The sequence below is a fragment of the Oncorhynchus mykiss genome, chromosome 9, assembly GCF_013265735.2.
Source record: "Oncorhynchus mykiss isolate Arlee chromosome 9, USDA_OmykA_1.1, whole genome shotgun sequence".
In the NCBI taxonomy this organism is placed as follows: domain Eukaryota; kingdom Metazoa; phylum Chordata; class Actinopteri; order Salmoniformes; family Salmonidae; genus Oncorhynchus; species Oncorhynchus mykiss.
This window is the reverse complement of record NC_048573.1, coordinates 31,941,887-31,959,524: the sequence shown is the minus strand read 5'-3', so window position 1 is coordinate 31,959,524 and position 17,638 is coordinate 31,941,887. Positions and strand designations below refer to the sequence as shown.

General features: G+C 42.2%; 1 protein-coding gene across 1 annotated transcript in view; it reads right to left on the bottom strand.

The window, feature by feature from the left end:
- Positions 1–17,638, bottom strand: part of LOC110531917 (NACHT and WD repeat domain-containing protein 2) — a 92,337-nt gene that overhangs the window by 32,872 nt on the left and 41,827 nt on the right. Inside the window, exon 4 of the mRNA XM_021615394.2 lies at positions 1,472–1,588. Coding sequence (XP_021471069.2) covers positions 1,472–1,588 — 117 coding nt within the window. The remainder of the gene's footprint in view (positions 1–1,471; positions 1,589–17,638) is intronic.

Genomic DNA, 17,638 nt, shown 5'->3' with positions numbered 1-17,638 from the left:
GAACTAAGCCAAGACCTCAGAAAAAAAATTGCAGACCTCCACAAGTCTGGTTCATCCTTGGGAGCAATTTCCAAATGCCTGAAGGTACCACGTTCATCTGTACAAACAATAGTATGCAAGTTTAAATACCATTGGACCACGCAGCCGTTATACCGCTTAGGAAGGAGACGCGTTCTGTCTCCTAGAGATGAACGTACTTTGGTGCAAAAAGAGCAAATCAATCCGAGAACAACAGCAAAGGACCTTGTGAAGATGCTGGGATAAACAGGTACAAAAGTATCCATATCCACAGTAAAACCAGTCCTATATTCACAGGAAGGAAGAAGCCACTGCTCCAAAACCGCCATAAAAAAGCCATACTACGGTATGCAACTGCACATGGGGACAAAGATCGTACTTTTTGGAGAAATGTTCTCTGGTCTGATGAAACAAGAATAGAACTGTTTGGCCATAATGACCATCGTTATGTTTGGAGGAAAAGGGGGATGCTTGCAAGCCGAAGAACACCATCCCAACCATGATGCACGGGGGTGGCAGCATCATGTGTGGGTTTGCTTTGCTGCAGGAGGGACTGGTGCTATTCACAAAATATATGGCATCATGAGGAAAATTATGTGGACGATTACGTGGATTTATTGAAGCAACACCCCAAGACATCAGTTAAAGCTGGGTCGCAAATGGGTCTTCCAAATGGACAATGACCCCAAGCATTCTTCCAAAATTGTGACAAAATGGCTTAAGGACAACAAAGTCAAGGTATTGGAGTTGCCATCACGAAGCCCTGACCTCAATCCAATAGAACATTTGTGGGCAGAACTGAAAAAGCATGTGCAAGTGTGGAGGCCTTACAAACCTGACTCGGTTACACCAGCTCTATCAGGAGGAATGGGCCAAAATTCACCCAACATATTGTGGGAAGCTTGTGGAAGGCTACCTGAAACGTTTGACCCAAGTTAAACGATTTAAAGGCAATGCTACTAAATACTAATTGAGTGTATGTAACCTTCTGACCCACTAGGAATGTGAAATAAAAGTTGAAATAAATGATTCCCTTTACTATTATTCTGACATTATACATTCTTAAAATAAAGTGGTGAATCTAACTGACCTAAAACAGGGAATTTTTACTAGGATTAAATGTCAGGAATTGTGAAAAACTGAGTTTAAATGTATTTGGCTAAGATTTATGTAAACTTCCGACTTCAGCTGTATATATTCTTGAGTTAATTCGGGAGATGGTAACTCGTTAAATAACTTCTCCTGTTGTGCCACAAATTCCTAAGGAGTTAATTGCTACATGATTAATTTAATCTAGTAACAATTAAACATAGTAGGTAATTATTCGATAAATAACAGTCATCACATTAATGTCACGTCACGACAATAGTACAATTTAATTCTCAGCAGGGTGTAATGGACAGTCCTATTATATGAAGGCTTATAACGCTTATAACATGCTTATTATACCCACAACAAAACATGGACCTGCGGAGGTCTGGAGGCACTCCTCTAGTAGCTTCATCCTCAGACGCTGCAGGTCCGGACTGTCCCACTCCTCTGGGTCCACCCCCCAGTACAGGTCTACCACCTGCAGAGGAGAGATTGTAATACATCACATAAATAATCTGTACATTACATATACAGTATGAATTCAGTGTCCCGTTCACAAGGTACTTGGACTTAGATCCTAGATAGTTCTCTTTGGCAAGTACCAGTAATCATTTGGACCGGGGTTTTGCTTTGTTTTCACCACATTTATAGTGTAGATCAGGTTCACATAGACATGCAGCTCACAATCAGATTCAGACCATCATATTGCACATGAACAGGCCAATAGAAGAAGAGTGAAAAGAATAGCTAGGTGTTTCCACTCCATCGTGAACATTGAGTGCAAAGGTTGCTAATCTCCTATGTTGACGTGAGACATAGAGAACAGTAGAGTTAGAGCACAGAAAAAGCAAGAGGTTCACCACTCGAAACCAGACAGAGATCTGTTAGCCACTATTTGTGTCACACCAGAGGATTAGTAAATTACCCCTGAACTGATTAGGGCCTCTGACACACACATACATACTCACATACACGTACACACGCACATACACATACACAAACAGAACAGCGCCCAATTGGCTCTCAAATACTCTCCCCATGCCTGAGATTCAACTCTCTCACCCAGGAGGACATGCGGAATGGAAAGCTGACAGAAGGCATCCGAAACCCACTAGGGTGTGTGTGCTCAAGGGTGTGTGTATGTCTCTGTGTGTGTGTGCTCTGCCATGGGCAATCTCCCAAGACACATTTGTCAAAATCAGTGTCGCCGGCGCAGAGAATTCTGAGTGCAAACACGCAACGGGGGAAATCTCCTCTGGATGGAGAGAATGAGGGAGGACCACATAAACGATTGTGGCCAAGCTGTTGCCGCCACTTACATGCTGACCAAACCAGACACGTGCATGTGCCTGAGTGCGCATGTAGATTTTGTACCCCCACAACAGACACGATCAGGACACGCAAGTTGAAATATCAAAACCTCGGAACAAATGATATTAATTTGGTGACAGGTCGAAAAGCTAGCTAGCTTGCTGTTGCTAGCTAATTTGTCCTGGGATATAAACATTGTGTTGTTATTTTACCTGAAATGCACAAGGTCCTCTGACAATTAATCCACAGATAAATCGGTAAACCGAATTCCTTTCTCGTCATCTCTCCTCCTTCCTCTGGCTTCTTTTTTACTTCTTTGGACTTTATATGGTGGTTAGCAACCAACTTTATGGTGCATTACTACAACCGACTGGAGTGTGGATGTCAGTTCATCTTTCAATCACCCATGTGGGTATATGCTCCTAAACACCAATGAGGAGATGGGACGTGGGTAAATGCTCTTAAAAAACAATGAATAGATGGAAGAGGCCGGACTCTGCAGCGCGTTGAGCATCACAAATAGAACCTATTTCTATTTTAGTGCCTGGCTACACAGACGCTCGCTGAGGTGAGCGAGTAGTGTGGGTGCAATGTTTGAATAACATGTATGTGTGGTCAGCATGTTAGAAGCAGTACAAACCCAGCCTCTGAGAGCCTGCTGGACTTCATGGGATCCCTCTGTTTGCCTACATTTCCCCTGGTGCCCGCTTTTGGCCCTGGGTTTCCTCTGTTGGTCTAAATTTCCCGTGGTGCCGTCTTTTTTCCCTGTTGGCCTACATTTCCTATGGTACCATCTTTTGACCCTGTGTTCTGTCTGTGGCCTATATTTCCCATGATTCCCTCATTTGACACTGGGTTCCTTCTTGTTGGCCTACATTTCCCAGGGTTCCCTCTGTTGGCATGCATTCATAGGGCAGTATGGGCACACCATGTACTTTGCACTTAACAATGAGTAAGAGGTATGAGGGTTGTTCGCTCGTGATTAATCTAATAAAATCAAATGTATTGGTCACATACACGTGTTTAGCAGATGTTATTGAGGGTGTAGCGAAATGCAAGTGATTCTACCTCCGACAGTGCAGTAATATCTAACAAGTAATATCTAACATTTTCAGGACATATACCCAAAGTACACGTAAATCTAAGTAAGGAATGGATTAAGAATACTGCATATATACAGTTGACACTTAGGTTGGAGTCATTAAAACTCATTTTTCAACCACTCCATACATTTCTTGTGAACAAATTATAGTTTTGGCAAGTCGGTTAGGATCACTACTTTGTGCATGACAAGTAATTTTCCAACAATTGTTTACAGAAAAATTATTTCACTTTATTTCACTGCATCACAATTCCAATGGGTCAGAAGTTTACATACACTAAGTTGACTGTGCCTTTAAACAGCTTGGAAAATTCCAGAAAATGACGTAATGGCTTTAGAAGCTTCTGATAGGCAATTTGACATCATTTGAGTTAATTGGAGGTGTACCTGTGGATGAATTTCAAGGCCTACCTTCAAACTCAGTGCCTCTTTGCTTGACATCATGGGAAAATCAAAAGAAATCAGCCAAGACCTCAGAAAAAACGCCTGAAGGTGCCATGTTCATCTGTACAAACAAAAGTATCTATATCCACAGTAAAATGAGTCCAATTTCGACATAACCTGAAAGGCCGCTCAGCAAGGAAGAAGCCACTGTTCCATAACCGCTATTAAAAAAGCCATACTACGGTTTGCATCTGCACATGGGGACAAATATTGTACTTTTTGGGGAAATGTCCTCTGGTCTGATGAAACAAAAATATAACATTTTGGCCATAATGACCATTGTTATGTTTGGAGGAAAAAGAGGGAGGCTTGTAAGCCAAAGAACACCATCTCAACCGTGAAGTACGGGGGTGGCAGCATCATGTTTCGGGGGTGCTTTGCTGCAGGAGGGACTGGTGCTCTTCACAAAATAGATGGCTTCATGAGAAAGGAAAATTATGGATATATTGAAGTAACATCTCAAGACATCAGTTTAAGTTTAGTCGTAAATGTGTCTTCCAAATGGACAATGACCCCAAACATACTTCCAAAATTGTGGCAAAATGGCTAAAGGACAACAAATTCAAGATATTGGAGTGGCCATCACAAAGCACTGACCTCAATCCTATAGAAAATTGGTGGGCAGAACTGAAAAAGCGTGTGCGAGCAAGGAGGCCTACAAACCTGACTCAGTTACACCAGCTCTGTCAGGAAGTTTCCCAGCGTATTGTGGGAAGCTTGTGGAAGGCTACCTGAAACGATGACCCAAGTTAAACAATTAAAAGGCAATGCAACCAAATACTAATTGAGTGTATGTGAACTTCTGGCCCACTGGGAATGTGATGAAAGCAATAATAGCTGAAATAAATAATTCTCTATATCAATCAAATTTCAATGAAATGTATTTATAAAGCCCTTCTTACATCAGCTGATGTCACAAAGTGCTGTACAGAAACCCAGCCTAAAACCCCAAACAGGAAGCAATGCAGGTGTAGAGGCACGGTGGCTAGGAAAAACTCCCTAAAGGCCAGAACCTAGGAAAAAACCTAGAGAGGAACCAGGCTTGGAAGGGTGGCAAGTCCTCTTCTGGCTGTGCCGGGTGGAGATTATAACTGAACATGGCCAAGATGTTCTCTACTATTATTCTGACAGTGGTGATCCTAACTGACCTAAGACAGGGAATTTTTACTAGGATTAAATGTCAGGAATTGTGAAAAACTGAGTTTGAATGTATTTGGCTAAGGTGCATGTAAACTTCTGACTTCAACTGTATGTATGCCTCTTGTCCAGATGGGACATGGCAGTGTGCAGTGTGGTGGCGATTGCATCATCTGTGGATCTATTGGGGCGGTAAGCAAATATAATATAGCAATTAAACACTGGAATGGTAGATGTGCAGAAGATGAATGTGCAAGTAGAGATCCTGCGGTGCAAAGGAGCAAGATAAAAAATAAATACAGTATGGGGATGAGGTAGATAGATGGGTTGTTAACAGATGAGCTGTTTACAGATGGGCTATGTACAGCTGCAGTGATCTGTGAGCTGCTCTGACAGCTGGTGCTTAAAGCTAGTGAGGGAGATATGAGTATATCCCAGTCTGTGTGCTCAAAACAGTCTTGAAGCGTGGATTCCGATTGGTCAGACCTGTGTTGAATAGTCCTCACCACGGGTGCTTCCTATTTGAGAGTCTGCCTATAGGAGGGGAGGAGCAAGATGGAATTGTGGTCCAATTTGCCAATTGGAGGGTGGGGGAGGGCCATATATGCATTCTGGAAGGTAGTATAACAATGGTTGAGAGTTTTAGCAGCGCGAGTACAACAATCAATATGTTGATAGAATTTCGGGAGCCTTTTCCTCAAATATGCTTTATTAAAATCCCCAGCTACAATAAATGTAATCTCAGGATATCAAATCAAATTTTATTTGTCACATACACATGGTTAGCAGATGTTAATGCGAGTGTAGCGAAATGCTTGTGCTTCTAGTTCCGACAATGCAGTAATAACCAACAAGTAATCTAACTAACAATTCCAAAACTACTGTCTTGTACACAGTGTAAGGGGATAAAGAATATGTACATAAGGATATATGAATGAGTGAGGTACAGAGCAGCATAGGCAAGATACAGTAGATGGTATCGAGTACAGTATGTACAAATGAGGTGAGTATGTAAACAAAGTGGCATAGTTTAAAGTGGCTAGTGATACATGTATTACATAAGGATACAGTCGATGATATAGAGTACAGTATATACGTATGCATATGAGATGAATAATGTAGGGTAAGTAACATTATATAAGGTAGCATTGTTTAAAGTGGCTAATGATATATTTACATCATTTCCCATCAATTCCCATTATTAAAGTGGCTGGAGTTGAGTCAGTGTCAGTGTGTTGGCAGCAGCCACTCAATGTTAGTGGTGGCTGTTTAACAGTCTGATGGCCTTGAGATAGAAGCTGTTTTTCAGTCTCTCGGTCCCAGCTTTGATGCACCTGTACTGACCTCGCCTTCTGGATGATAGCGGGGTGAACAGGCAGTGGCTCGGGTGGTTGATGTCCTTGATGATCTTTATGGCCTTCCTGTGACATCGGGTGGTGTAGGTGTCCTGGAGGGCAGGTAGTTTGACCCCGGTGATGCGTTGTGCAGACCTCACCACCCTCTGGAGAGCCTTACGGTTGAGGGTGGAGCAGTTGCCGTACCAGGCGGTGATACAGCCCGCCAGGATGCTCTCGATTGTGCATCTGTAGAAGTTTGAGAGTGCTTTTGGTGACAAGCCAAATTTCTTCAGCCTCCTGAGGTTGAAGAGGCGCTGCTGCGCCTTCTTCACAATGCTGTCTGTGTGAGTGGACCAATTCAGTTTGTCTGTGATGTGTATGCCGAGGAACTTAAAACTTGCTACCCTCTCCACTACTGTTCCATCGATGTGGATAGGGGGGTGTTCCCTCTGCTGTTTCCTGAAGTCCACAATCATCTCCTTAGTTTTGTTGACGTTGAGTGTGAGGTTATTTTCCTGACACCACACTCCGAGGGCCCTCACCTCCTCCCTGTAGGCCGTCTCGTCGTTGTTGGTAATCAAGCCTACCACTGTTGTGTCGTCCGCAAACTTGATGATTGAGTTGGAGGCGTGCGTGGCCACGCAGTCGTGGGTGAACAGGGAGTACAGGAGAGGGCTCAGAACGCACCCTTGTGGGGCCCCAGTGTTGAGGATCAGCGGGGAGGAGATGTTGTTGCCTACCCTCACCACCTGGGGGCGGCCCGTCAGGAAGTCCAGTACCCAGTTGCACAGGGCGGGGTCGAGACCCAGGGTCTCGAGCTTGATGACGAGCTTGGAGGGTACTATGGTGTTGAATGCCGAGCTGTAGTCAATGAACAGCATTCTCACATAGGTATTTCTCTTGTCCAGATGGGTTAGGGCAGTGTGCAGTGTGGTTGAGATTGCATCGTCTGTGGACCTATTTGGGCGGTAAGCAAATTGGAGTGGGTCTAGGGTGTCAGGTAGGGTGGAGGTGATATGGTCCTTGACTAGTCTCTCAAAGCACTTCATGATGACGGAAGTGAGTGCTACGGGGCGGTAGTCGTTTAGCTCAGTTACCTTAGCTTTCTTGGGAACAGGAACAATGGTGGCCCTCTTGAAGCATGTGGGAACAGCAGACTGGTATAGGGATTGATTGAATATGTCCGTAAACACACCGGCCAGCTGGTCTGCGCATGCTCTGAGGGCGCGGCTGGGGATGCCGTCTGGGCCTGCAGCCTTGCGAGGGTTAACACGTTTAAATGTCTTACTCACCTCGGCTGCAGTGAAGGAGAGACCGCATGTTTTCGTTGCCGGCCGTGTCAGTGGCACTGTATTGTCCTCAAAGCGGGCAAAAAAGTTGTTTAGTCTGCCTGGGAGCAGGACATCCTGGTCCGTGACTGGGCTGGATTTCTTCCTGTAGTCCGTGATTGACTGTAGACCCTGCCACATGCCTCTTGTGTCTGAGCCGTTGAATTGAGATTCATGTGGTATATAGACCGCTGTGGCTATTATTGACAAAAATTCTCTCGGGAAATAGTACGGTCGGAATTTGATTGTGAGATATTCTAGGTCGGGTGAACGGAAGGACTTGAGTTCCTGTATGTTATCAGTTACATCATAAATCGTTAATCATAAAACATATACCTCCACCCTTCTGCTGCTTCCCGGAGAGAAGTTTGTTCCAGTCGGTGCAATGTACTGATAACCCAACTGGCTTTACAGAGTCAGAGAGAGAGACTCTCTCTCTCTCATATATATATATATAAGATATATATATATACACACACACACTCCGGAGCGGTTCTCTTCTGCTACTGATAAACCAATCCAGTAAATGTGGAGGAAGAGTTAAGATGGAGCCATTCCTATGGGGGAAACGTCCGAAAGCGGAAGTCGCATCACAGATTCTCTTTCCATTTCCCCTGAAATCCGGATGTTGTTACTAACCCCACAGAGGGTGGCTTGTGATTGGCATGTCAAGGCAAGGAAATAGGTTGGAGAGTAAAAAGGATGTGAGTTCTTAGGTGCTTTCAAATTGACCTTCAATTTCATCTTAGTGTTGAGTACTCGTTGAAGGTGTCACAGGGGGGAGAGGCCAGAATGATTTAGCAGTCCATGCTAGCCATCATGGTCAGTTGGCTTGTCAGAAAGCCAAGGAAAGTATCTCACTTTGACTGACACATTGGCAGTGAACATAACAGAACCAACAGGCCAAATAATTGTACACTGCAAATAGCAACTATTCACTGCAAACGGAGTGTGGGTGGGGCCATCTGTTTGACTTACAGCCCTCTGGGGAGCTATCCTCCAAGTGGAGTGCAAGGAAGGGCTGGAGCAACAAAGTGGTTGGTGGTTGGTGCTATCAGCAAAGATGGTGGATAAATGAAGATAGTTCACTTAGACCGTTTACCACTGAAAAACAATGTCAGTTCCGGTCTGCTTAAGGGGGTGGCTCTCCAATAGACACCAGGGCCTGGTTTCCCAAAAGCATCTTAATAGGATCATAGTTACATTTCTGAGCTCTTTTCCAAAACCAACGTTATCAACGTTGCACTTGAAAATGCTCGTAATCTAACACCTGCCTCAGACCATTTTTAGCTAAGTGCGTTGTTAGATGCTTTTTTCCCCTACCCCATCACTTAATACACAGAAGATCTCCATTAAAACAGAATCACAAGATTTATCTATCGCTCTGTGATGGCTGATGACTTCAGAATGAAGTTGACTACAAATACAAACTAGCCAATGTCTTTGCAATTGATACAAAAAAAGTGGTGTATAAAAAGATGCCGAGATGACCTCCTTAAAATATACACAGTAGGCTATAGACCAATTTCAATCATATTGAAAAACATTTCATGTTCAATCAATTGAATTTGACTTTGCTGCTGGTAGGCTACTGTCTGTAATTTGTCTCAATATATTTAATGATGTGTAGCTTAACATGTGCGCAAGGATGTGCTAAATCGTTGATTAGAACAAGCCACATCAATATTTGCAGCCGTAGGTGGTAATATCTCTCTAGGTGCTGCTCTGCTCATCAGTATTGTGGAATGATTCTAATGGTAAGGTAAGATTTGAATGGAGAAACTGATCTGAGAGCAGCGCTCCCTTTCCTTCCATCTTTTCCGTATTGAACCATACTCTGATGCATTTAGCAACCGCTCTCTCTCTGTGATGTTTTAGAAAACACATGTTACATCTTCTGCCGTTGTGGGAAAAGATGCATCACTAAAACACTCGTAAGCCCAAGTTCCATCATTATGAGGAAACCTGTCCCAGTGTGTTAGTAGCTGGGTCTGGTCTACTTAGTTCATTGACTGTAATGTAACTGGAAAACAATTAGGGAGTGGGGTGTCTTGCTTTGTCTTCTGTCAGTCATCACCCGGAGAGCTGGGCCAGGGCTCACTGGCACAGGGCTCACTGGCTGCCTACAAGAATTGTCGGATGTAGCGCCCACTCATTGTTGGTAAAATTACCTAATTCAACTAAAAAAGTTTTCGGTGGAAATTTAGATTTGAGTGGTTTTGGATAAGTTAAAGCTGTACTTTAGTGAAATTAAAAATGATTGTATGATTGCGAAAGTAAAATAGTTAATTTCCAAGGTTCTTGACATTCCCAATAGAGCTCGCCAGTTTGTAGTCCTAAATAACGGAAAATGAAACCTCTGGTTAGTTCAGCCATTCCTATGGGGGAAATTAATGGGAAAAGAAAGGGCTTTTGGGGAAAACAGTAAAAATAAGTTCTGAGGTTAACACAGGCCAAGGATATCTTATACGTTTTGTTCTATGAGATAATATCAGTCAGTTAACATGACCTCTGAATAATGAAGACTTTTATGTGCTTGTTTGAATACAGAAATGCAAAAAATAAATGTAACGTTAGCTGATGAAGATGATCTTATTGAACAAAAATGTTTAAGATCTTTTTTTTTTAGCTTTATTTAACTAGGCAAGTCAGTTAAGAACAAATTCTTATTTTCAATGATGGCCTAAGAACAGTGGGTTAACTGCTTGTTCAGGGGCAGAAATACAGATTTGTACCTTGTCAGGTCAGGGATTTGAACTTGCTACTTTTCGGCTGCTATTTCAACGCTCTAACCACTAGGCTACCCTGCCCCCCCATCTAATAAGCCTATGTTAACTAAAGACCTTATTTTCAATAAAAAAAACTTTTGCTTTGAAGCTGACATATCTATTTGCTTTTGATTCAGCGGATTAGTTATCACTATGAGCAAAGTTGCCAATATGCTCTGAACTACCCTTATCAATGATTATTTTACGACTGGTCCCAACGATAGTCAACAAAGTGAAGGATTCAATTCCAGTCACCTCATGGAACATTCACATCAATAAAATCCTTGCTGCCCACTACCATCCGGGCCTTCAACAATACCAGGTTGCAATCAACACACAGCACTACCCAGTTACTTTATTTGCTCTTTTGCATAATAGTATTTTACTTGCCTTTATGTGACTGTATTGTAGTGTTGTATTTTGTTTTTTTACTACACCTGTATGACAAACAAATTTAATCTCATCTCTCAGCAGAAGAGATTGTTCCTCCTGACCTGTTCCTGTAAGATGAATTTAAATTAGTATCATTACCTTATTTCTTCTGTCTTTCATGCCATCCATTGTTGTATATGGTCAAGTCAAACAGATCTTTCTTTAATGTGTTTTAGGTTTGGTGTTTGCAGTTAAGGATTTGTTGTTTATTGTTTATAATCGCCCTAAAATGTCAATAATGTTGGCTCCAATTCCAATGTATTTATCGATTATTGTACATTATACAACGGGTGGGCCTAATCCTGAATGCTGATTGGTTAAAACAACATTCCAGCTACTGTCTATTCCACAAGTTACCACCGGCTAAATCTATGAAGTTAAAATGCCTATTTACTCTGTTCCATCTGCCTGCGCAATCCATTGTCATATCAGCCCAGCCAAGCAATTTATAAACGTGGTCTTCACTATAAAAAGCATCTAGACATTATCTCACGTTTCTTTTAGACTAACATTTAGTTTTCAACAGCAGAGATTTTAAAAAACCTTGCTGTCTGTCACTCTGACATTTGCAACATTGTTTCAATATTCAAATTTGATCTCCAACTGTCCCATAGTAATGAACGAGTCGGGATGAGACGGTCAAGCAGGCAACGTTTCTCGGCCAATCAAAATGAATCAGCTGACATCATTTTTATGGATATAAACAAAGAAATGTCAATTGAAAAAAGGTCAAACGAAACGAACTGCAGCTAGTTTGCAGTCTTTCCAGCTTCAGTTTGAAGTGATTGTGTTAGCTGTGTTGTTGGCTAGCTCCTCTGAACAACAGTGTCCTGACGAGTGAGCACATTTTCTATGCCAGGCAGTTTGTCATTAGCTCATTGTTATGTATGTCTCCAAATAAGTGTCACTAGAAAACAGTTTCAACAACTGCAAATGCAGCTACTTTACTGTTATTCTGGCTGCACTTTTTGACGTGACTGTAAATTAGTAATAGTTGGCTAGCTAGCAAGCAATGGATAAAAATGTTGCCAATGGAACTTTTCGAACGAACCACTGGGTCGCGTCTCTTGCAACCGAACCGATAGAACGAACGACCAGCCGGCTTGGGTAACACTCCTAATTTTGTGTCAGGACTATATCTTGTGGAATAATAAAATAGTTTGACTAATATAATCAAAATAAAGTTTTTAATGAAAATATGTAAATCATTATTTTAATATGTAGGTAACCCATTGTATAAAAGTGAAGGTCCTCGAAGGAGACCTAACAACACCCATGCCAATATACCGTGCATTCGGAAAGTATCACTGGGGCCAAGCTTCCTGCATCCAGGACTTCTATACTAGGTGGTGTCAAAGGAAGGCCCAAAAAATTGTCAAAGACTCCAGCTACTCAAGTCATAGACTGTTTTCTTTGCTACCGCACGGCAAGTGGCCTCTACCCCCAAGCCATAAGACTGCTGAAGAATTAATCAAATGGCCACCAGGACTGTATTTTGCACTGCACTCCCCCCTTTGTTCTACTGCTGCTACTCGCTGTTTATTATCTATGCATATATGCACATATTACTTCACTCACCTCGACTAACCTATACCCCCGCAAATTGACTCGGTACCGGTACCCCCTGTATATAGCCTTGTTACGTGTTACTTCTTTGTACATTAGTTTATTTAGTACTTATTTTCTTCAAAATGTATAGATAGTTAAGGGCTTGTAAGTAAGCATTTCACACCTGTTGTATTCGGGGGATGTGAAAAGTACAATTTGATGTTGATGATGTTAGTATAAAGGTTTACAGTCATCATGATGACATAAGATTGATTGCTTAAAACAAATCAATATCTTTGGTTTTGTACTGTTGGGAGTAAATTGCAGTGTATTACATTTACACACAATACCCCATAATGACAATACAAGATAATCTGGTCTGATGAAATAAAGATTGAACTCTTTGGCCTGGAAGAAACCTGGCACCATCCCTACGGTGAAGCATGGTGGTGGAAGCATACATTTGCAACCTGTTTTTGCTTCATCATAATGGGGTATTGTATGTAGATTGATGAGAAAAAACAAAAATTTAATACATTTCAGAATAAGGCTGTAACGTAATTATTATTTTTTTAAAGTCAAGGTGTCTGCACTGTAAATTGCCAAGGAAATGACACGGACACTCAGGGGTGGTCTCTCTATAAAATTCGCTGGCCACACACCAATACATGGACTTCACAGTCAAACTATAAGTTAAAGAGCATCCAATCGTTGTCACTGTTGACATACTATGCCGCGTCGTGATTCGATTAAGAAGGATATGATCCATGCGTGATTGGAAAATCCCTCCATGAGAGGTTGAAAACCAAACCTATCCTCCTACTAGACCTATCATAAAATTATTAAGACAAGTTAAAGTTATGAACAGTAGCTTATTTCCCAAATATTCAATCCTATAAAGGTGTTGTCCTAAAGTTGTTGTGGCTTTCAAAAATAACAAGAATGAAAGTCTATAGCCTAAGCTATTCTCAATCACAGCTTTATGAGAGATACTTTTTAGTTTACTATTATTGATGAGGCAAATAAAGCAATTATTATTCAGTTTTGAAGATGGTAGACTGCTTCTATCCAGCCCATGATGTAGGCCTATAACCTCACTCCCTACATACCGTAAGACAACCCTTTCTTCATCAAATAGTCACTGCTCCATCATGTGCGCACCACACAGACAGACACAGATACACACACGCACACCTGTTCTGCTCCTCCCCACCAGAAAGGAATCTTAAAAAATATTTGCCATTGCCTGCACTCAACAACTTTATATGTCATCATGATTCATCCAGTTGCATTCAATTTCGTGCTATAGTCCAACTGTCTTTTTAATCTGATGGCATGTTTTTTTAGTAAAATAATTTGGGGTGGGTGGCCAATAGGGTCAATAGCAGTGTAACAGTCACATAATGAAGACAAATCATACAATCAAAAAAATGTAATACAATAAACAGCACAATCAACCCAAATGTGACAAAATCAATCAATCAAGACTCATTAGGTACACAAAAAAACTTCATAACCTAATATCATGACGCCCCTCAGCACCAACTCAACAATGGCCGCCGATTCCTTATATGTCATGATTAGTTGCACTGGGGGCCATAAGCTCATATCACCCCTGTGTTGAATGGAGAATAGAGAGGTGTAACAGAACATTGTGTGTCATAATAAAGAGTTTACCTCTCTGTCAGTACAGCAGGCAGGTGGGGGATGTCAAATCAAATTACATTTTATTTGTCACATACACATGGTTAGCAAATATTAATGCGAAATGCTTGTGCTTCTAGTTCCGTCAATGCAGTAATAACCAACGAGTAATCTAACCTAACAATACCACAACTACTACCTTATACACACAAGTGTAAAGGGATAAAGAATATGTACATAAATATATATGAATGAGTGATGGTACAGAACGGCATAGGCAAGATGCAATAGATGGTATAGAGTACAGTATATACATAAGAGATGAGTAATGTAGGGTATGTAAACATTATATTAAGTGGCATTGTTTAACTTTTTATGGCTGCAGGGGCAGTATTGAGTAGCTTGGATGAAAGGTGCCCATATCAAACGGCCTGCTCCTCAGTCATAGTTGCTAATATTTGCATATTATTATTAGGTGTTGGATAGAAAACACTCTGAAGTTTCTAAAACTGTTTGAATTATGTCTGTGAGTATAACAGAACTCATAATGCAGGCAAAAACCAGAGAAATTCCACTTCCTGTTTTTTTTTCTGGAGGTGGCAGATTTTCAACCAAGGTCTCATTGAAATTTCAGCGAGATATGGATGAGTTTTCACTTCCTACGCCTTCCACTAGATGTCAGCAGTCAATATAACTTTGTCTGATGACTCTAATGTGAAGGGGGGTCGATTGACACAGGAAATAGTCACCACAGCCATGAGTGGATCATGCTTTCACCAGGCGCGTTCACAGATGAAGGACCTGCGTTCCATTGCTCATCTGAAGTCATTCTAATTCTCCGGTTGGAACGTTATTCAAGATATATGTAAATAACATTCTAAAGATTGATTCAGTACATCGTTTGACATGTTTCTACTGACTGTTACGGAACTCATGTTTTTTCTGGTTTCTGTTTACTCAAACATGGAGGCTAATTTGACTAATGTTCTGAGTGCCGTCTCATATTATTGCATGGGTTGCTTTTTCCATAAACTTTTTTGAAATCTAATTCCATGTGTATAACTTGTATTGTCATCTACATTTATGATGAGTATTTCTGTTGAAACGATGTGGTTATGCAAAATCACTTGATGTTTTGAAACTAGTGAATCTAACGAGCCAATGTAAACTCAGATTTTTTTTATATAAATATGAACTTTATCAAACAAAACATGCATGTATTGTGTAACATGAAGTCCTATGAGTGTCATCTGATGAAGATAATTCAAGGTTAGTGATTAATTTTATCTTTATTTCTGGTTTTTGTGAATGCTATATTCTGCTGGAAAATGGCTGTGCTTGGTGTGGTTTGGTGGAGACCACACATAATCGTTTGTAGTACTTTCGCTGAAAAGCCTATTTGAAATTGGACACTTTGGTGGGATTAACAACGAGAATAGCTTTTTAATGATATGGGACACGTATATTTTAGGAATTGTAATTATGAGATTTCTGTGGTTTGAATTTGGCGCCCTCTATTTTCACTGGTAGTTCTCATATCGATCCCGATATCGGGATTGCAGCAATAACAGGTTAAAGTGGCTAGTGATACATTTTTTTACAACAATTTCCATCATTAAAGTGGCTGGAGTTGAGTCAGTATGTTGGCAGCAGCCACTCAATGTTAGTGGTGGCTGTTTAACAGTCGGATGGCCTTGAGATAGAAGCTGTTTTTCAGTCTCTCGGTCCCTGCTTTGATGCACCTGTACTGACCTCGCCTTCTGGATGATAGCGGGGTGAACAGGCAGTGGCTCGGGTGGTTGTTGTCCTTGATGATCTGTATGGCCTTCCTGTGACATCAGGTGGTGTAGGTGTCCTGGAGGGCAGGTAGTTTGCCCCCGGTGATGCGTTGTGCAGACCTCACTACCCTCTGGAGAGCCTTACGGTTGTGGGCGGAGCAGTTGCCGTACTAGGCATTGATACAGCCTGACAGGATGCTCTCGATTGTGCATCTGTAGATGTTTGGGAGTGCTTTTGATGACAAGCCACATTTCTTCAGCCTCCTGAGGTTGAAGAGGCGCTGCTGCGCCTTCTTCACAATGCTGTCTGTGTGGGTGGACCAATTCGGTTTGTCCGTGATGTGTACGCCGAGGCACTTGAACCTTACTACCCTCTCCACTACTGTCCCATCGATGTGGATAGTGGGGTACTCCCTCTGCTGTTTCCGAAAGTCCACAATCATCTCCTTTGTTTTGTTGACATTGAGTGTGAGGTTATTTTCCTGACATCACACTCTGAGGGCCCTCACCTCCTCCCTGTAGGCCGTCTCGTCGTTGTTGGTAATCAAGCCTACCACTGTAGTGTCGTCCACAAACTTGATGATTGAGTTGGAGCATGGCCACGCAGTTGTGGGTGAACAGGGAGTACAGGCGAGGGCTCAGAACGCACCCTTGTGGTGCCCCAGTGTTGAGGATCAGCGGGGTGGAGATATTGTTACCTACCCTCACCACCTGGGGGCGGCCCGTCAGGAAGTCCAGTACCCAGTTGCACAGGGCGGGGTCAAGACCTAGGGTCTGGAACAGCAGACTGGGATAACGATTGATTGAATATGTCCTTAAACACACCAGCCAGCTGGTCTGCGCATGCTCTGAGGACGCAGCTGTGGATGCCGTCTGGGCCTGCAGCTTTGCGAGGGTTAACACCTTTAAATGTTTTACTCACCTCGGCTGCAGTGAAGGAGAGTCCACATGTTTTGGTTGCGGACCGTGTCAGTGGCACTGTATTGTCCTCAAATATATTTAGTCTGTCCGGGAGCAAGACATCCTGGTCCGTGACGGGGCTGCTTTTCTTTTTGTAATCCGTGATTGACTGTAGACCCTGCCACATACCTCTCGTGTCTGAGCCGTTGAATTGCGACTCTACTTTGTCTCTATACTGACACTTGTTTGATTGCCTTGCGGAGGGAATAGCTACACTGTTTGTATTCGGTCATGTTTCCGGTCACCTTGCCCTGGTTAAAAGCAATTGTTCGCACTTTCAGTTTCACGGGAATGCTGCCATCAACCCACGGTTTCTGGTTTGGGAATGATTTAATCGTTGCTGTAGGTATAATATCGCCGATACACTTTCTAATGAACTCGCTCACCAAATCAGCGTATTTGTCAATGTTGTTGTTGGACACAATGCGGAACATATCCCAAACCACTGTAATGATCGTTAGTGGAAGAAGGTGAGGACCAAGGTGCAGCATGGTACGTGTTCATATTTTTTAAATAGAACTGAACACTAAATACAAAACAACAAAGAGAACAACCGAAACAGCTCCGTCAGAGGTGCAAAACACACTAAACAGAAGGCAACTACCCACACCCATAGTGGGAAAACAGGCTGCCTAAGTATGGTTCTCAATCAGAGACAACGATTGCCAGCTGCATCTGATTGGGAACCATACCAGGCCAAACACATTGAAATAGAAAACATAGAACAAAAACATAGAAT